General features: G+C 48.1%; 1 protein-coding gene across 2 annotated transcripts in view; it reads left to right on the plus strand.

Annotated features, from left to right (window-relative positions):
* The window catches only part of WDR37 (WD repeat domain 37), a 49987-nt gene that overhangs the window by 11756 nt on the left and 17559 nt on the right, over positions 1-20672 (plus strand). Inside the window, exons 3-11 of one of the 2 annotated variants that reach the window (XM_057731300.1) lie at positions 789-885; positions 3557-3652; positions 3952-4016; positions 8983-9118; positions 10627-10698; positions 14389-14433; positions 15939-16015; positions 18451-18685; positions 19736-19877. In XM_057731300.1, the coding sequence (XP_057587283.1) occupies positions 789-885; positions 3557-3652; positions 3952-4016; positions 8983-9118; positions 10627-10698; positions 14389-14433; positions 15939-16015; positions 18451-18685; positions 19736-19877 (965 nt within the window). Of the gene's footprint in view, positions 1-788; positions 886-3556; positions 3653-3951; positions 4017-8982; positions 9119-10626; positions 10699-14388; positions 14434-15938; positions 16016-18447; positions 18686-19735; positions 19878-20672 lie in introns of both variants that reach the window. The other variant, XM_057731299.1, reaches the window with a different exon arrangement.

Consider the following 20672-nt stretch of genomic DNA (forward strand, 5'->3'; position numbering starts at 1 on the left):
ATTTTGTTTGAAAATAACTCTAAGTGCTGGGGGGGAGCGGGGCGCATACAAAATATTGCCTAGGTCTCGCCCTCAGGAGGTTGGTGTGGAACATAGCCTCTGTCAGTGCCCACAGCGCCTGGAAAGCGAGTGCCTGAGAACGCGGTTGGTGCCTAGGACACCAGCCAGGGATGCTGCTGCTTCCCCCGACTTCCCGCCAGATGGGGCAGGGCGCTGGTGGTGGCAGAGCACCCGCGAAGGCCTGGGAACTTCCGTGGGGATGGTTTCCTTTAGCTGGTACATGTTTTGCTACAGCTGAGAGTTTCCTTTCCCTCCTTACAACAGTCTTCTAGGTATTGAGCAGAGTTACAGGAAATGATCCAGTTTATTTTGCTTGAAGTGCAATGGACATGAGGACTGTAAGGCACAGCTTCTATTAGGGAACAGCTGATTAAAATGAGTTTATGATACCGTATGCTGGAGCTGAATGCTGTTGGTAATTTCATTTTCCACAAATTTGGGAGTTTTTGAATAAGGTATGCGTGTTTTCTTCCTTGTAAAAGGAAGTTACATGTTTGAAGAAGTGCTTGGTCTTGAATCCCATGCCACCCTAGGTACCATTTATACAATTTGATTTTAGTTTTATCTGTAGAAATTTGAAACTTTTAAGTTCTTTGAGTGTTTATATGTAAGAAATAAAACAAGAATTTAAATGACAGTTCACTTTGGAAAAAGTATATTGGTGCTTGGTGTCAGAGTTTCTCGTTCACTCATTCGTTCATTTGAAGCAGAATCTTCTTTGTCTGCAGGATTCTAAACTGCCTTCCTCGGTTCGCAGTACTCTTCTGGAACTGTTTGGTCAGATAGAAAGAGAATTTGAAAACCTGTATATTGAAAACTTAGAATGTGAGTATCTCTCTTATTTTAAATAATTTCATAACTTTTCACTTCTCCATACAAATATTTGAGAGTTTAATTTGTGGGTAGACACTCACCTTTGTACCCCTTTTCTGTTCCACTTTGATAGACTTTAGGGGCCTAGGACGGCACAGGTTTATCTGCCAGCTCTGCCCACTCAGGTCAGGGTGTCGGCAGAGCTGTGCTCCTTCTGGAGCTGGAGGAGGAGTGTGTCTCCTGCTGGTGTGGGCTGTGATCTCAGTTCCCTGCAGTGCGAGCGCAGAGGCCCCCGTCTGGCTGGCATTCCTGCAGGCCCGGGCTCCATGGCATGCCTTCCTCTTTATCTCCAAGGCCACCAGTGGCAGGCGGAGTCCTCCTTGCGCATCTCTCACTCATTGCTAGGGACACGTGGGAAGGATGGGCTGCCTGGGTCACACAGCATCATCTCCCGTCGGAGGTCCTTCACCTCAGTCACACCTGCAGGGCTCAGGGCGCCTTTGTCACCAGGTCATGTGTTCACAGGTTGTCTTTGGGGCAGGTAGTATTCTGCTGACCATACCTGCCAGTCTGAATTATGATCTTATGAAGAATGAATGCATCTTATAACTCTCCCTACACAAATTATACTGTAAATTGAGAAAACATTATTCATTGCTCTAAAATACACTGTGTTCAGAGAATTTCCTAAAATGTGTGTATCTGTTTGACTTATTAAAGGTAAATCAAAAGAATTTTTAATTAGGTTGGTTTTAGTTTTTTTTTTTTAAGTTTTAGAAGCAGTGCATTCATTTGCTCCTTAAAGAGTCAAGCAGCGTAAGAAGGAAAGGTCTTTCTTTACCCCTGCCTGTTGGCCCGTCCCACTCTGCAAAGGAAAACATTTTCTGCATATTTTGCTTTTAGTTCTACTCATGATAGTTTTGTTTTGGACTTCATACTCTTTTTTTTAATGTCTTAAATTTTAAGGACATACTTTACAACTTTCCAGCCTTAACACTTAAGGAATGATTTTGGTACAGACTCTTCTGCTTTCTCTGCGCCCACGGATGCTGGCTGGATGTGAGTTTACAGGTTGATAGGTTGGGAAGTTCCTGGCACGCCTGACCCAGGGCCTGTCTTACTCACTGTAGCAGTGTTCAATGAAAGGCTTTTTTAATTGCTTTTCCCTGGAAACAGTTGTCCCCGGGCAGCTCTGCTTCCCTTCTCCTGCATGTCGCCCTGTCCTGGAAGCCAGGTCATCACATCCTGGAGGAGGGACAGGACTTCCCTCCACATGGCTCTGGAGCTGGTGGCCAGGCGTCCATGGCCACAGTTACGAAAGCGGAGTCAGAAAGGCAGGGTCGTCTGGGGGCTGCCTTGGCTTCTTGGTCTTGATAATTTTTGTACATTCGAATCATCTTGTGTTTTAGCTGTGTCGGCGTTAGGCCGCGTGCGCTCGTGATGCGCTGTCAGGCGTTGGGAGGTGAGTCTGTGCTTCTTCACCCTGCCCCTGTTCCATTATGCACCTTTAGCCATAGGCAGGGTTTTCCTGTTTTGTGAGTTGATTCCAAACATAGAATACTAATAAACAGCATTTGCATTGTTAAAATATTTTTCACTCTGGAAATAAGGGGTGTATTTGGATCAGTGGTGAAGACAGTGTAATCCTGTATCATTTAAACTTTGCTGTTAGAAAATTTAATGTTTTAATATTGGATTCTCTTATAAGTCCAGCTTGAAAATGCAGAGTGGGGAATTATTCCAACTTTTTATAAAATAAAAATTAGATATCATGTACTGCATCTGATTTTAAGGGTTAGTTATGTGTCGTAGCAACCTGGGTATTACTGAATTTCTGTTGTGATCTAAGGCCTTATGTTTTATGAGTTGACGCAGTTTGTTCAAGAAAAACTAGAGTTACAAACGATTGGAGGGACTTGGGAGTTGATGCTGTTGGTTGCTGAACAGTTTTGGCTTCCTGCTGCCTGTGAACACGTCCAGATGCTCAGGCTGGATCTGTTCCGAGACTTTTGCCCTCGACTTTCCTTCCACGCCACCCTCCCTGCCCTCCCTGTAGCCTCAGCACACCGTGGACAGCCTGGGCGGTGGCAGGTGCAGAACCCGAGCACTGGCTGCATGCGTGGCTTGTGGGATCTCAGTTCCCTGACCAGGGATTGAACCGGGTCCTGGCAGTGAGAGCACTGAGTCCTAACCACTAGACCCCGAGGGAACTCGCAAATGTTAATTTTTCTTTCTATCTTTCTTTTTTTTCTTGAACTTTTAATCTTTGAGGTATGTAATCTTCACTTGGTGCTCTGTGGTGCCAGGCGACAATAGTTAGGTTTTCTTATTGTATGTTTTTCCTCACAATTTCATTGTTTGCAGCTAGACTGTAAATATTTCACCGAGTTTTGGACAGTATCAGAATAACATTTTGAAGTGCGTAGAATAAAGTACAAAGGACACGAACTGTGTTGAAATCCAAGAGTCCTTCCTGAGGACCCGATAGCACAATGTCTTTCTGGTGTGGGCAGGGTGGTGGCCTTTTTAGTTTTGGAATGATGTCTTGAGTTTTTTGGAACTCTGTAAATGTGACCTTGTTTATTGGCGTGTCAATCCTGGGTTGGTTTAACATATAAGATTTTTATGTGCTCAGTTTGGGAATTGGTGAATATACGTAAAAAGTACACATCTTACTTTTCAGTGCGTAGAGAAATTGAGACTCTCAATGAGCGTTTAACTGCTGAAGGACAAGCCATCGATGGGGCAGAGCTGAGTAAGGGCCAACTCAAGACTAAAGGTAAGGCTGGCGCCTGCAGGGCTCACCCTACAGATACCGCCTGGAGTGGGTTTGGAGTTCAGTGGGGGACAGGACTCCCCTCCTTTCTGCAGTCGGCAGGGCTTGGAATAACTTAACTTGGGTGTGGGCAGAGGAGGCTCTGGGAAGCCCCATGTCCACGTCGCTGTGGACGCCCCCGGGCTCGCATCCGCCACCCGCCGTGTGGAATGAAGGTGGGCGATCCGCCTCCCATCCCAGCTCTGATGCTCATGGCGCTTCGGTTGTGTGTTGTCCTAACGGTTGGTTCTGTGTCCCTGCAGCCAGTCACAGCACCAGCCAGCTCTCTCAGAAACTGAAGACCACCTACAAGGCCTCCACCAGCAAGGTCCGTATGGCTCCCGGGCTGTCGTGTGTGTAGGTGTGCACGCGTGTGCTGTAGAAGGAGAGAAACCTGCATTTTAAAAGGAGTGTTGTTGATGTTAAGTGGCCACAGTGCACAGACCCCTGGATGTTGCCTGTTACTTACTGCGGCTCACATGTTGTGTATTAGTCAAGTGTGGTCTTTTTTGTGGAAAGGTACATTTTGTATTGTGATTGGGCTTAATGTGGAGATTCTGAATTTGGAGAAGCTAATAAATGGGTACAAAGCAATGGAACTTGTGCTCTGAGCTATAGTTACATTTTAGTTCACTTTAATTTTCTAAATATGATCAAGAAGTGAAGGTCTGTCCACAAGGCAAACAGATATTTGTCCTATATTGCTTTTTTAGAAGTTATCTTCTTCTGACCTCCTTAAAGTGGCAAGGATTTAATAATTTGGAAAGTAATTTATCTATGGAGGAGTGCTACTATGAAGTAATATTTTGAAATTATTTCGTGTGCATCTCCACTTTGGAGTATTTGGAATAAACAAAAGGTAAATTAATTACATCACCTTAGTGAATGTGCGTTACTTTTGCTAAACCTTAGGAAAGAGTTGAAGTTTGTGGTGCGTCTGCTATGAAGGTGTAATTAGTTAATGTTAGCTTTTTATTTTTCCACTTTGTTCCCTTCAGCTCACAGCTGTCTGTCATGATCCCCACAGGGAGATGAACTGCAGTTCAGGGAGCAGCTTCAGTCTTATGCTAGGTCTGCTTATTTGAAAGTCTTTGGTAATTTTTTGTTTTTAAAATAATCTGAATATTGCTGACATTTTCTTATACTTCCTTTGATAACTCTAGTGGCTAATTAAAAATTCTTCTCTTCATTACCTAGCTCACACGTAGCGGTTTTGCAGTTTTTAATAAATTAACATTAAATTACTTCTTTAAAATGTCAATTATGTTCTTCCTCATCTCACTTTTTTTTTTAGTTTATTTTATTTATTTATTGGCTGTGTTGAGTCTTCGTTCTTGCTCACGGGTTTTCTCTAGCTGCAGCGAGCGGGGGCTACTCTTCATTGTGCGCGGGCTCCTCATTGCCATAGCTTCTCTTGTTGTGGAGCTCGGGCTCTAGGCACGTGGGCTTCAGTAGTTGCAGCACACGGGCTCAGTAGTTGTGGCACACGGGCTTAGTTGCTACTCAGCATGTGGGATATTCGCGGACCAGGGATCGAACCTGTGTCCCCTCCATTGACAGGTGTATTCTTACCCACTGTGCCACCGGGGAAGTCCCTCATCTAACTTATTGTTACGTTGTTTTGAATTATATTGTTTACCCGAGTTTATGTATACACTGTATACCTCCCAAACTCTGTGATCATTTCTGAAGTAGAGGGAGACAGGATGATATAGAGTTACCCCTTACCATGAGTAGTAAAACTTGACTTGGGCAAAGGTAAGAATATGTATACTAAATGCTTTAAAAAAATGTGTTAGGCACATTTAAAGCCCCAGTCATCTTAGAGACTAAGAATTCATCTGAATTATAAGGAACGTGGTGAACGGTTTTCATGGCACTGTGTGCCCATCTTAAAGAGTGCAGGTGAGCTGGAGACCAGCCTGTCCTGTTCTGGTCACAGTGTGGCTTCTCGTGGTGCCACTGGGTGGCACAGGCTCCTCACTCCCCTGCAGACCTCCCTTCCTGGGGACCTGGCATGCGGCTCTAAGGCCTGTGGGGGCAGCGCCACATTCTAACTAGCAAACCACTTTACAGAAACTTGTGAAACTGTTCACACAGGTTTTTTTTCTAAAGTATCTTTCTTTGTGAAAACGTCTTTTTTTTTGTTTTTTTAGAGCACTTTATCTCAGTATAAAGAATAATTCAGAAGCATTCTTTTGCTTTTGCATCACAGGTGTTCCCTGGGAGTGATTCATTGAGTCTTGTGGGCCTCTTTGCAGTTGTGCCTGAGTCCACATTTTTAAAGCAGTTCATAGGTGGTCAGAGTGTGACGGGCGCCTGGAAGCAGCATCTTACACTGTGTGCCCCTCCCCAGACTCCACCGGAAACGCGGTTGGCACAAGTTTCCTCATGGAGGGGACTGCGTTGCTGGGTTGGGTGGGATATGAGCTTTCAGAAGGAAGAAGAAGGTGAGGGTGTGAGGTTGAGGGAGGCCTTCTTTCTTTTGAAAGCTTGTATTGTATCCAACCTAGCAACACTATCCCTCCTTTTAAGTTTAAACTGAGTCAGTGGAGCCTGTTTATTTACTGGTGGAAGAGTAGGTCTCTCTGTTGTGCATCTACTGTCATCTTTTACTGTATCAGGAAGCATTTGAAGGCTCATCCTGAGCTGGTGAAACAGTGGATTGTGTTTTTTTTTTTTTTCCAAAATTTTATTTCATTTTATTTTAACGTATCTGTGACTTTTTCGAAATCCGCATGTGGAGGTACATGCCAGTTACTCTTTAGTCTTCTGATGTAAAATTAACTTTTTTTTTTTTTTAAATACCCAGGTCCTTTATTCCATGATCCTCCATGATCTTCCTAGCATTCTTTTTTTTTTTTTTTAAGAACTTTTATTGAGATACAGTTAACAGACAATAAACAGCCTATATTTAGAGTGTACAATTTGGTATCCCAGTCTCCCAATTCATCCCCCCCAACCCTCCCCGCTTTCCCCGCTTGGTGTCCATGTGTTTGTTCTCTACATTTGTGTCTCTATTTCTGCCTTGCATTTCCTCCTTCATAGTTGTTAGCATTTGCCTTATGTATTGAGGTGCTCCTATATTGGGTACATATATATTTATAATTGTTATCTCCTCTTCTTGGATTGATCCCTTGATCTTTGTGTAATATCCTTTCTTGTCTCTTGTAACTTTTTTTATTTTAAAGTCTATTTTATCTGATATGAGTATTGCTACTCCAGCTTTCTTTTGATTTTCATTTGCATGGAATATCTTTTTCCATCCCCTCACTTTCAGTCTGTATGTATGCCTAGGTCTAAAGTGAGTCTCTTCGAGACAGCATATATATGGGTCTTGTTTTTGTATCCATTCAGTCAGTCTGTGTCTTCTGGTTGGTGCATTTAGTCCATTTACATTCAAGGTAATTATCGATATGTATGTTCCTATTATCATTTTCTTAATTGTTTTGTTTTTGTTTTTGTAGGTCCTTCTCTTCTGTTTCCTGCTTAGAGAAGTTCCTTTAGCATTTGTTGCAGGGCTGGTTTGGTGGTGCTGAATTCTCTTAGCTGTTGCTTGTCTGTAAAGCTTTTGATTTCTCCGTCGAATCTGAATGAGATCCTTGCTGGGTAGAGTATTCTTGGTTGTAGGTTCTTCCCTTTCATCACTTGAAATATATCATGCCACTCCCTTCTGGCTTGTAGAGTTTCTGCTGAGAAATCAGCTGTTACCCTTCTGGGAGTTCCCTTGTGTGTTATTTGTCGTTTTTCCCTTGTTGCTTTTAATAACATTTCTCTGTCTTTAATTTTTGTCAGCTTGACTACTATATGTCTTAGTGTGTTTCTCCTTGGGTTTATCCTGCCTGGGACTCTCTGCGCTTCCTGGACTTGGGTAGCTATTTCCTTTCCCATGTTAGGGAAATTTTCAACTATAATCTCTTCCAGTATTTTCTGGGATCCTTTCTCTCGTCTCCTTCTGGGACCCCTATAATGCGAATGTTGGCACGTTTAACATTGTCCCAAAGGTATCTTAGGCTGTCTTCAGTTCCTTTCATTCTTTTTTCTTTATTCTTTTCTGCATCAGTGATGATCACCATTCTGTCTTCCAGGTCACTTATTCGCCCTTCTGCCTCCGTTAATCTGCTGTTGGTTGCTTCTAGTGTATTTTTCATTTCAGTTATTGTGTTGCATATCTCTGTTCGTTTGCTCTTTAATTCTTCTAGGTCTTTGGTAAACTTTTCGATCCTTGCATCCAGTCTTTTCTCAAAGTCCTGGATCATCTTCACTATCATTATTCTGAATTCTTTTTCTGTAAGGGTGCCTATCTCCTCTTCGTTTAGTTGTTTTTCTGGGGCTTTATCCTGTCCCTTCATCTGGTACAAAGACCTCTGCTTTTTCATTTTCTCTATCTTTCTGTGGCTGTGGTTTTCAGTTCTGCAAGACGAAATACTGCTGATACTGCTTGATACTGCTGTCTGCCCTCTTGTGTGGATTGTGTTTTAAGCCTTTACACTAAAAATAAATTTAGGTACATTTTTATGGCTTTGCTAAATAGGTGTTTAAAACAGCTGTATAGTGCCACCCATCTTTCTTTTTCACTTGATTTTACAGTTTCAGTATTAATCTACATTATTCTAATTTACTTAAAAGCTGAAAAGCCATCTTTTATCTTAGAACAATTTAAAAACCAAACTCTCTGTTGTTAATTAACGTCTTCCTTGTGCACTTTCCTTACAAGAGAAAGTGAGAAGTATTTGCTGTTTGTGTCATACAAGGGCAGAGCGGCAGCCCTTTTCTAGTGCAGGGCTGGCGCTGAGCCCGTGCTCAGTAACCTTGTCTGGTATGAGTGTTGTCTTTTGATTCCTCCCCACCTTGGATTCTTTTTCTCCTGATAGTATGTGGTTGGTGTGAATTACCAAAAATAAAAAAAGCACAAGTCCCCAGACAATAAAAGTAATTAGTGTTCAGGGTCTGGGGTATACCTTCCTGACTTTTCTGTGTCCTGCTAGCTCTTTTTTTTTTTTTTTTTTTTTTTATAATAAAGAATTTGGAAATTTTGTCTGATGGTTTGGATTTGTGGGAGAGGACATGTGAGGTACGCAGGCAGGCAGGCATTGAAAGTGGGGGGATCGTGAGATTCTTCCAAGGCCTTCGTAAGGACTTCCTTCCTGCTGTGTGAGATCCAGCTGCACCTGTGTTGTGTTGCTGCAACATTTTAAGTTTTCTATTCAATGATTTATGCATTTTCAAGACATGCCGCCTTATGTTTCTTGACTTAAACACACTCGTTCAGTAAACTCCCATCACAATTTCAGATTGTCTCCAGCTTTAAGACCACCACGTCCAGGGCGGTGTGCCAGCTCGTGAAGGAGTACATTGGCCACAGGGATGGCATCTGGGATGTCAGTGTGGCGAGGACGCAGCCCGTGGTGCTGGGGACCGCGTCTGCCGGTGAGTCCAGACCAGCCCCACTGCTAGGCGGGGCAGCCTGCCCTGGAAACAGATGTGGTCGGGCGACATTGAAACCCAAGCACTTGCCTTGATGCCCCCATCGGGCCTCCTACAGCCTGGGTGTAACGTGGTGTCTGCAGGTCACTGCGTTTGGAACCGCTTGCTGTTTGGTGGCAGAGGCAGCGTGGGGTGGGGCATCTCTCTGACGCGTTGGGCAGTGCGTGGTTGTCGTCTGTACTCAGGTTGCATTTGCTTTGAAAGAATATTCCAGGGCTTCCTAGGTGGCACAGTGGTTAAGAATCCGCCTGCCAATGCAGGGGACACGGGTTCGATCCCTGCTCCAGGAAGATCCCACATGCCACGGAGCAACTAAGCCCGTGCGCCACAAGTATTGAGCCTGCGCTTTAGAGCCCGTGAGCCACAGCTGTTGAGCCCATGTGCCGCAACTACTGAAGCCCACGCGCCTAGAGCCCATGCTCCGCAACAAGAGAAGCCACAGCAATGAGGAGCCCGCACAGCACAATGCGGAGGAGCCCCCACTCACCACAACCAAAGAAAGCCCGTGCACAGCAAAAGAACCCCAACACAGCCAATAAATAAATTAATTAAAAAAAAAAAAAGAAAGAAAGAATATTCCAGGTTTCCCCACTTGTGAGGCCCTGTGTGACCTGACAGCCGCGTTGGCCTGGGGTGGGGGTGGTCCACCATCAGGAGCCCTGGGGCCACATTAGAGACACCCCCTTTATCCTCACTGGGGAGATTTTTTTTGAGAGCTAGCTAAAGTGTGTAACCTAATAGCCCTTCAGAAGAAAATTCCTAAAATTAAAAACATGCTCACTTGTGGAGAACGACTTTGCCAGCCAATGAGAAGTGACTCACTAGATCCTGCCTTTTATAGTGGAAATAGGGAATGTTAAAGTTGTTAGAATGATGAAGAAACTCTTCCTTTCAAGACTGTGTTCATATGTGAGCACCCCAGATTGTTATGGAAATTACAGTTTAAAAAAAAAGAATACAGAGACCCTTTTCTGATACTTCTGAAATCTCACTTGGATGATCGGCACTTTTTTCAGGTTTCCCTTATTAAGTCTCCTTTTCATCTATTACTGTGCCCAGGGGAGAGGTTCGCAGAGCATGTATTATCTCAAACTTGTAACTGGATTTGGATGCTACTTGCATTTGAATATAGCTTGATATTCTGATAAATCTTAATATTTCAACAAAATAACGAGTCCTTGACCCAAGTGACCCCCGTGTCCCAAGGCCCCAGCCTCATGCCAGCAGTTGGACAGTTCAGACATTCAGGGGCCCCTTCTGGCTCCATGGCTCTGGACGGGTCACAGGCCCCGATCCTCTTGGGTCAGCTGGATTATAGAGGAGTGTGAGCACATTTGCACGAGGTGCTGGTGGTGATGTAGCCTCCCAGTCTTAGAAGTTTTATCTTCCACTCTTACCAGAAAGACCGTGAAATAGGCAGCAGCTCACTTGTGTTTGTTTCCATCTTGCAGATCACACGGCCCTGCTGTGGAGCATCGAGACAGGGCGGAGCCTCACCAAATACTCGGGCCACGTGGGGTCAGGTGAGTGGTGGGACTGTGGGCATCCTCTGAGGGGGAGGGCGGGCCTCTGCCTTCAGCCATGTGGGCTTCACGCGGGCAGCTCGGCCCCCTAGCAGCGTGTCCTGAGGGCCACATGTAAGCCAGCTGCCCGTGCGCGCTGTGGAGCTGGAACGTGTGCACTAGCGTGACAGACTGCCTGGTTGGGAGGGTCCTTGGGGCAGAGGTGCTGTGGTGTTGGCTGCCAGGCTCCTGGCTGGCGTGGATGTGGGCTTCTTTCCTGCGGGCACCGATGCACAGATTTCACGCCTCCCAGCGCCCCGGCTTCAGGCCGTGTGCCACGCTGCCCTCCGGCTTGCTCACCCCATAGCCCTGCAAACAGGCTCGGAGGTGGCGTCCACCCTCTGCCTCCAGGGTCAGGTGTGTCCCCCACGGACTTAGGTGAAACCCGTTCCTCTGCGTGTCTTCCGTCCCGCTGGTGGAGGGAGTACCTGCTGTCCCATTGGGGCCGTGGCCAGGCTTCTCCTCCTCTTGGGGCTCCTAGTCTCTTGTCCCTGTCGCCTTAGCGTGAGAGCCCTTCCACCTGGGACCCACCGTCTTCCCCCAGGACTGTGCCCAGGTGGCTACCGCTGCCTGCAGTGGATGTGACAGGCTAAACACACAACCTAAAAATGAAGGAAGTGCTAGCCAGCCTGTGAAAAGGTCACAGCAGTGTCCTGCCCATCCCTCCTCACTCCCCATTTTCACTTCTCAAAAGGCAACCACTTTTAATGGTTTTAAGTATTCTGCTTTTTTTGTCCATTTGAAAAAATAGTCTGTCGTCTTATTTCTTAATTTTCAGGTTTTGACGAGCAAGTGACCCTTGTTAAGGAGACGGAAGGTGTGCTCACGTCTCCCCATCCCTCTGTGCTCCTTGTCACCAAATAGTTACGGCTAGACTTCCTTCCTCGTTTAAGCAGGTGTTGGGGTTTTACCCAATGTGGCTGCACCCGTATAGCTCACAGCTCCCCAAGAACGTGCCTTATTTGCAGTGCCCGGTTTTGCTTCCTCTGCAGGGAGCCGTGGGCCTTCTTCTTTGGCCTCATTTCTGTGTGGATCCCCCTGATGGGGGGCGCTCCCTTGTGTCTGTGTTGTTTTGCTCTCACTCTTGGCCCCTCCCTGGAGCCCCCCTCCCTCCCTCTAATGGTTGGTACCTAGGCCTCCAGCCCGGATGTCTGCAGTCTTGCTCCTGTGTGTTCCTGGGCTCTCTCTCCACCTCTGTCCTCTGTTACCTCCTAACTTCTGGATCCTGTTATTCCTCTTTCTCCAGGGAAGCCTGTCTTTCAGTAGCTTCCTTATTAAAGGGTCTTACAGGAAGAGTTTTGAGACTGGAAATGCTTGAAGAGTGTATTTTACCTTCTCACCTGGTGGGTGGTCTGTCTGGCTGAGTGTGGGCCTCTATGTATTAAGTACTTTTCTTTGAAAGTTGAAGGTAGTGCTCTGCTGACCTGTTTTTTCATAGCTTTCAGGATTGCTATTAAAAGTCTAATAATGCTCTTGAATTTTGGTCCTTCATACGTGGTTGGGTATTTGTCTCTTGAAGACTTTAGGATTTTTCTTAGGTTTTTTTAAAAACATTGTGCTGGACATTTGATGGGACTTGGCAGTTTAGAAATGTACCCCCCATGTCCACTCTGTCACCTGCCATCACCCCCGTGTCCACTTGGTCAGGTGCAAATCACCCCTGTGTCCCATTAGCCACCTGTGGTCACTTGTGTGTTTGCACCCTGCTGTTTCCCGGATGCCTCTTCTCACTGTCTTCCGTTTCTGTCACTGTGGGTTTGTGCCTGTTTCTTTCTGGACTTGTCCTGCCCTTAGAGGAGTCTGAGGAGAGAGCAGAGCACAGGCTGCTTTGGGCAGCATCTTTATCTGGTTTATGCATTGCTTTTGCCTCTTCCACCTGGTGGTGCTGACCGTGTGACCGAGTTCCTGTGACAGAGCGGAGTGCAGATCCCCTGGGGTTTGTAATCAGTGCAGCTCCCTCCAGGTAGATTGACATACCTGGCACCTGCCTCCTTCCTTGGGTCCTCTGAGCAGAGTGCCCGCCTGTGGACTGGCTCCACTGCCTCCAGAGAGGAGGTGCCCGAGGTTCGTGCACCCCCCCCCCCCGCCGCCAGGCCGAGTGGAGCCGGCCAGGGGCAGGGGGGAGGCAGGTGTGTGACTTTATTAGTTAGACACACACAATCACACAATCTTGGAGCTTGATACAAGGAACTGTGGTCTCTGACCCCCTCTCCTCTGCTCCTCGTGTGGTCGCTGTGGATTCCGTTAGCTGGTGGGGCTGTGGGTTGGCCCAGCCCACTGACTCAGGGCTCTAAGGCCTCATCGCACTCACACGTGCTGTGTCCCCCCGATGTAGTGATGTCTCTCTGTTACGTCTGGGGAAACAGTACTGAGGATAAACGGGCCCTGCAGCTGGTGGTTGTTGGTGTCCACTGTTTCCTGGATTCTCAGCTAAGCAGACACCCCGAGTTCTTCACTTAAACTGCCTGCTCACCTGTGGGTGCTGCTGATGCTCCTGCTTGCATTACTGATTTGCTGCTTGCATTACTGATTTGCTGGAGTTCACGTAGACACCAGGAAGTAAACACTGATGATTGAAATTGGGAGCATTAATACTATTTGTCACTAGTATTTATTTAGAGCATTTTCTATTTAATGTTTTTAAGGCGGTCACAGTTTTCACCAGCTCTTCCCACAGTTCTCTGTAGTCTACTGTTAATGGTAAAAGAGCATCTTCTAGCATTTTTCAAATTGTTAGAAAAGTATCATTCTAGTGGTGTACCTGGCAGAGTCTTAGTGGAAGAGAGAACTTGCTGAGGTTTGGCAAGCTCCCTTTATGCTCTGTGTCTGGGCTGCGGTGGGGTGAGGCCTGGCTCCCCAGTGCCTTGGGTCGGGCCTCTGTCATGGTGACCGGGAGCTGTCAACCGGGAACAGTGGCCTCCACGCATCCAGCACCCCGTGGTCTGCCTGAGGAGAGCTCCTGGGCGGGCTCAGGACTGGTCAGTCCCGGGGCAGCGCTGTCATGGGGCCAGAGCCTCCCCAGGAGACCGTGGGCAGATTCTTGCATCTGGAAAGAAGACTGGTAGGGTCTCATGACTGTCCTTACCTGGTCCGATCCGTCCAGATCCCTCCCGATCAGATCCGTCCCTAGGCTGGCAGGGGCCTGCCTTCTCTGAGTCCTGAGTCTCCTGAAATGGAACAGACTGGGTTTCTGGAAGCTGGGAGGGAGGAAGGTGGGCTTGCGGGGAGCTGGTGGGCAGTGAGCAGTGTGCCCCCCCCATCATCTGCCTCTGCCTCTTACAGTGATGTTTTCTGTTTTCATCCTGGTTTACTTGTAACTCTAGGTGACTTCTCTGTGTATAAAAAGCAGATTATTGATATTTGTTCCCTGTAGGCTATTCTTGAGTAGTTTGTTAGTTCGTAGTTACTTTGTATTGTACCTCTGTTTTTTTTTTTTTTTTGCTTTTGGCCATGGCACATGGCAGTACCTCTGTTCTCTTTAACGTACACATTTATTCATAGTTTAACGGAATGAGATTTAATATTAAACTATCATATATCATAGTTCCTTTAGTTTTTAAAGTTAACTTTGCAATACGTGCTATAGCTATCATAAATATTAATGATATGTTCTTATTTTAAACCTGTTTTTGTAATGTTTTTGTTTTGCAGTAAATTCCATAAAATTTCATCCATCAGAACAGCTGGCTCTCACTGGTATGTTGATTTTTTTCTTTATTGAACAGTCACTGCTGATCTGAAAGTGCCTGCCATCATTCCTTTCTCATCAGTAGCGTCAGATTAGCCACGCCCTTCCCAGAAGTTAGTCATTAGCAGACATCTCACAGATTGCATGAGAAAGGAGTAGAGAAAACTACACGGGGGTACTTCTTTAACCGGCAGTGGATTGCGAATTAGGTGAGCTTGAACTGGGCCGCTTCCCCGGAGGTCTTTTTATGAAGCCCGTCCCTGCTGTGCTCTTCCTGCTCTCTTCCTGTCAGCCCCAGAGGAGTCTCGCCGCACCGCGTGGAGTGCTCTGCAGGGCCGCGTCTTTACTCCTCCGCTGTGGTCCCTCACGTTTGTCTTCATTTCACGTAGTAGTTTTAAAAACACCTTCATTTTCCTATTGAGGACTTTTCCCATAAAACTGTCTGACACCTGTGGACCCCTGTGGTGTTTTGGAGACATGGGTGGCAACCTGAAGGATGGGGCCACAGGCAGTGGCCCTTGTTTGTGTTTACAGGGTGGGTGGCTGCCTGATTTGGCCCGGGGCCACTTCTGCTGACCCTGGGACAGAGGCAGAAGTGGGGCTAATCGAGTGCTTGTACATGCGAGTGGGATCAGGTGGCAGGATCCTTTGAGGGTCCAGGTTTAACAGGCCTCCGCCACAGAGCTGGTTGATGCCTGAGTCAGCAACTGGGGAGTAAAGTCGGGCAGGAGACTAAGCCTTGTTACATGTGTTTGTTGTGTGGTTGGGAAGACGGAGGGAGACTGGTAATAGGTAGGCTGGAAAGAAGGGGATGAAATGGAGATGCCTCAGGAAGCTGCAGTGGGAGACGGAGACATAAAGTAGCGGCCCAGAGGGCGCAGCGCCAGACAGGGTTTGGACAGGCAGTCGACGCGCAGGGGGCCGGGCAGGTCAGGCACTAAATCCATTTCACAGCACCAGACACACACCACCATCCGCCACTTTGGGGAAGCTGTGCGGCCATGCAGGGGAGGTGGGGTTCAGACGGCAATCTCGCAGGGCAACGGAGGCGGCCCTTCGGCACGTCTGCGGGCCTGCTTGTGCCCCTCAGCTGCCACCTGTCCTTCCCATGTCCAGGCATTGCCTTGCAACCTGGCAGGTGACAGCGAGGTCTTGGTACCAGCGGCTGCCTGGCCAGCTGTGAGGTGCATCTGGGCTCCGTGGACGCGAACGTTCACTTGTTATTATGGAACTGGATTTCTGTTTTCTTAGGTTAGCCAGATGGAAAATAAAATCTCCCATTTGTAAAGTTTCTCTGGACCTTCACGGCTTACCCCCCTCAGGTGAAGGGGGTTATTTTTATAGGAAGTCACTATCTTTGTGCACTTCTGCTGTCCTCTGCAGCATTATGTGGTCTCAGAAGTAGCTGTTTAAGCACAGCTGATCACTCAGGATCCATCAGGTACAGAACTTAGCCGGAGCCCAGCCAGCACGTGTTTGCACGTCAGGTAATTTCCCCACTTTCTCTCTGCAGCCTCTGGAGATCAGACCGCCCACGTCTGGAGGTATGCAGTCCAGCTGCCCACTCCTCAGCCCACGGCCGACACTAGTGTAAGCAGCACATTTACTTACCCTGAAAGCACGACATGGGGTATGTTGGTAGGTTCTGGATGCTTGTGAATTTTAGGATAAACTTATGATTTGTGTTGTGGACTGAATGTGTGTCTCCCCAAAACTCGTAAGTTAGAGCCCTAACCCCCATGGGGCTGTATTTGGAGATGGGGCTCTAAGGAAGTCATTAGTGTCAAATGTGGTCACAAGGGTGGGGCCCTGATCCAGTAGGACCGGTGTCCATAGGAGAAGAGGCACCCCAGGGCTCCCTGTACCTCCTCCCCACACACACCGAGGAGAGGCCGTGCGAGGACGCAGTCTGCCAGTCAGTATGTCAGCCCTCACCACAGCCAGAGTGCCGACCGTCTCCTGGCTGCCGAGCGGACCGGGGCCACGTCTCTGTCTACATCAGCCTGTGTTTGCTTTCACTTTCCTTTCCACAAATGTTAAATGTTTACATTGCTTCTTTAAAATTTTATGGTTAAGCTATATTTCTTAATATTTTATGTATTTGATCTTAGATAACTTGTCTCTCTCTGATGTGAGGTAAACCCTGTAAGTCACTGGTGTGTGTGACTTAAATCATTTTCGTGTGGGTAAAATTTTAATGTTGATAACAAATGAGGTTGCATGTTGAGAAGAATGAAGTCACAGGTTTAAACCACAAACCCCTCAGTTACCTGCTTGTCCTAAAAGATACAGATGCACTTTCTTTGGATAATCACTTAGTTATCCTTTGGGTGACTTGATCTTCCTAGTTTCTGTTGAGGGCGGCTCTGCTGTGCGTCTGTACACGCTCAGCCCTTCCCTGGGCTTCTCCCACGGGTGGAAGTTTCTCCAGGCACAGGGCCCTGCATGAGTTCACGTAGTTGAGCAAAGGTTAGGTTTCCATCTTCATTTTGGCTGTAATTATTAGAGGATGATAGTCATCTTCCAGTTTTCATATCTCTGCCTGTGAGTATTCCTTTACTTTTTCTCTTTTTAAACCTTTTAAACGTTGTTCTGTTTGGAGATGGGTTAAGTAATGAATAAATGCCAGTGATGTGTAAGCATGGGCTTCCTTTAGGTAAGCGGTCTTAACGCTTCATTTTTAAGTGAGTATGTTCCGTATTTTATTTTAACACAGATTTTCCCCTCGTGGGATGTCCAAACTGTCATGTGCTGTGTCTAGTGCACATGTTCATTGCAGACAAGTGAGCACTGGGGACGGACAGGGCAGAGGCCAACATGAGGACTGGCGCCCAGGAAGTTCAGAGAACGAGGTCACGCTGTACGGGTGTCTTTTTCCAAATAAAATTTAAAAAGCACCAGTTTTGTCACAGGGAAGTTACATGGTACTTAGATTAAGGAATTTAACAGTTTACTCAGAATGCAGGGTTGGCTTTATTGTCCTCAGGATTTTGCCTGTGTTGATGCAGGGACTTTCCGGCTTGACAGTTGTGCCTCAGGACTCGGGAGTCCCTGGGGGTCCCAGCCTGACGTGGAGATGAGCCTGGTAGGTGCCGGGACCACTCCACGCTCCACCACAAAAGGACGCAGGGGGTGCTCCCTTGTCGCTGCCCGGCCTGCGCCGGGCACTTGGCCTGACAGCCCTGGTTTTCTTAAGCTTTGCTGGCCAGTCTCAGCTCAGGTTACATCCCTCCGTGTGCACATGGCACACATCCCTGCGCCGTGCGTGTCCGCGTGGGTGTGCACAACATGTGCTTCCATGCCCACGACATCTGCTCCCCTGCCCGTGTGTGCGTGCGTGCCCACGCATGTCTGCCCCTGCTGGCCAGATGCTCCGCTCATGCACGAGTTCCACGTGGACGTGCCGGGCAGCGGCCGTCGCCCCCTCTCAGTGTGCAGTCTGGCACCATGTAAGCATCTGATAAATATTTGTTTAATGAATATGTGTATTTTCTTAAAGACGTGAAGCTTAGGGTGACTACTAGGTTTTTGTTTTATCCTTAGCTTTTGACGAGATTATTGATAACGTAGGAAAATAAAGTGAACCCTCATGTCTGTTAACATAGCAGTGGAATTCTAAACATGTTTTAAATAGGCTTTTGAGAACTGAATGTTCCTTTTTTTTTATTGTGATGAATTATTGATTTTCAGTTGTATTTCGTTTTATTGCATCTGTGGTGAAAGCTTAAAATGTTGAAAATCATTTTATTTTCCCTTTTTATTGGTTTGTGGAAATGACCTGTAGCTCATTTAATATTGTCACTACCGCATTTTTTCTTCTAATGTTTGGCTCGGGGTTTTGGCCGGGCAGGTGATGGTGAGGTTGATACACAGTCCCTGAGCACCGCTGGGTACCAGACACCGGCTGGTGCTGATCGTAATGGTGGTCGAGTCCTAGAAGGACAGGCAGTGACCGTGTGATTGTGCAGCCATGGTGGGAAGGCTTGGGATTGCAGGGACCTGCCTCTCTGCTCTCCCTGCAGCAGCTCTGCGGCGAGGACGAGGTGGAGTGCTCTGACAAGGACGAGCCCGACGCAGATGTGGACGCGCCCAGCGACTGCCCCACCGTCCGGGTGCCACTCACGGCTCTGAAGAGCCACCAGGGGGTGGTCATAGCTGCCGACTGGCTGGTCGGGGGCAAGCAGGCGGTGACGGCCTCGTGGGACCGGACGGCAAACCTGTACGATGTGGAGACGGCGGAGCTGGTCCACTCCCTGACAGGTGTGCGGGCGTTCCTGGTCCTTCCTGACTCATGGAGCTGTGGGCAGTTACGTGATCTTATCTACGGGGGGTTGAATTGCATCTGGACACATGCAGTGTTTAGGTATTGAAATGCGGTTGGTGTATTAGTTTTGTTTTGTCCCACATGTCCACAGCCTGAGTGTCTTAAAATAATGTGGGTTTATAACATGGGCATGTGCTCGCTCACCCTCCGATTCTCAGGGTGTCGTGGGTGGAGTGAAGGTGTTGGCAGGGGCTGTGTTCTCACCTGAGACCTGGGGTCCTCTTATTACCATTGGGAGACTTCCTTGTGGCCCTGACAGAGGGCCCCTCTTGCTGCCAGCTGTCAGCTGGGGGCAGTTCTCGGCATAGAGGCTGTCCTCCGTTCCCTGTGGCCCCTCCAGAGGCATCTCGCCACGTGCTGTTGGCTTTCTTCCAGACCAGCAGGAGAGCATCTCTGCTGGGACCCTTTGAAAGGGCCCACCTGACTAGGTCATGCCCACCCAGGACAGTCTTTCTTTTGATTAACTCAAAGCCACATGATTTGGGGGCCTCAGTTAAATGTGCAGAATCTACTTTGCTTTATAACCTACCGAGATTACTAGACCACCATCTCACCACATTTGCAAGTTGTGCCCAGGCACAAGAGCAGGACTCCTGCAGGGTGTGTGCCAGGGCCGGTTGTCTCTGGGCTGGCGCAGAGCTCTGCCCACTGCAGGCCTCTGCGTGCTCGTTAGTGAGTGTGTTCGGTCCTCGAGTGACAGGAGCGTGCGTGTTCTATTGAGCGCTGCGCTTGAGTGTTGTTAGAGGTTATTCTGCAGGTGCAGGATTCAGAGCTGTGCTTGTTTGTACACTTGGCCTGTGAGAAATCCACCTGACCTTCCAGCTGTCAGGGGCAGGAGTGTCCCACCCCCTCCTGCCCTGCCTGTCCAGGTGCACGAGGGGAAGGGACACGGGTCCCCCTCAACCCCACACACTGTCCCTGTGACTTCCCTTACTGGGAGCAGAGCAGGCGCCTCCCTGTGACCACCTGCCTTCGTCTCCGTGCAGGGCACGACCAGGAGCTGACGCACTGCTGCACGCACCCGACCCAGCGGCTGGTGGTGACCTCCTCCCGTGACACGACTTTCCGCCTGTGGGACTTCAGGGACCCTTCCATCCACTCCGTGAACGTTTTCCAGGGCCATACGGAGTGAGTCTCAGTCGCTTAGTTGTCTTTTTTTAGCTATTCGAGGAAGAAGGTTTGCAGGTAGATGTTGAGAGTCAGTTCTTACTTTAATTTTCAGTTAATTTTCTGACTCCACTTTTTCAGAATGGCTACTCTTTCCCAAACACTTAGCTCCGTTTTGGAGATTTTACAGATGTCCCCTCCTGAAACGGGAGAAGGCGGAGGGCCAGGAAACACTCGGGTTGTGGTGCCAACTTCAGAGCGGTTCCTAACCCCTCCTTGTCCTCCCTGGACTCGTACTGGTCTAGTCTTGAGATGACAGGTGTTTGAGGGGCTGTTCTGGGAGAGTCCCCGCGCCCCACCCTCTGCCTGGCGCAGAGCTGCGTCCTGACAGAGCTCCCTGCCGTCCCCGCGGTTGTTCTCGCCTTGTGTGACTTTCCCATCGAGTGATGCCCAGCCTCCCAGCTCCTCAGCCCCCAGTCTGCCCCTCGCCCGCCGGACCCGTGCAGCCCCCGGTGGCACTCGTGTCCCCTGCACCTCCTAACCATGTCCTGTCGCCTGCTCCCGCGCCCCTGCTGTCCCGCAGGCTCCTCCTGCGCGTCGTCAGTGTGTCCAGCAAGGCTGGGTCGTGCCGTCTCCGCAGCCGCTTGGCGGGTGCACTGCTCGTTGGCTGCTCTAGTCCATTTCCTGCCTGTGTTACGATGCTGTAAACAAATCCGTTCTCTGTGTTTATCTTAGGTGCTAAGTTTTAGATTTAATGTTCAAAATTAGTAATTGTTCAAAAAATCATTCTTCTAAAACTCGAGGTCGGGAGACAGG

This window comes from Hippopotamus amphibius, chromosome 4 (genome assembly GCF_030028045.1).
Source record: "Hippopotamus amphibius kiboko isolate mHipAmp2 chromosome 4, mHipAmp2.hap2, whole genome shotgun sequence".
NCBI lineage: Eukaryota > Metazoa > Chordata > Mammalia > Artiodactyla > Hippopotamidae > Hippopotamus > Hippopotamus amphibius.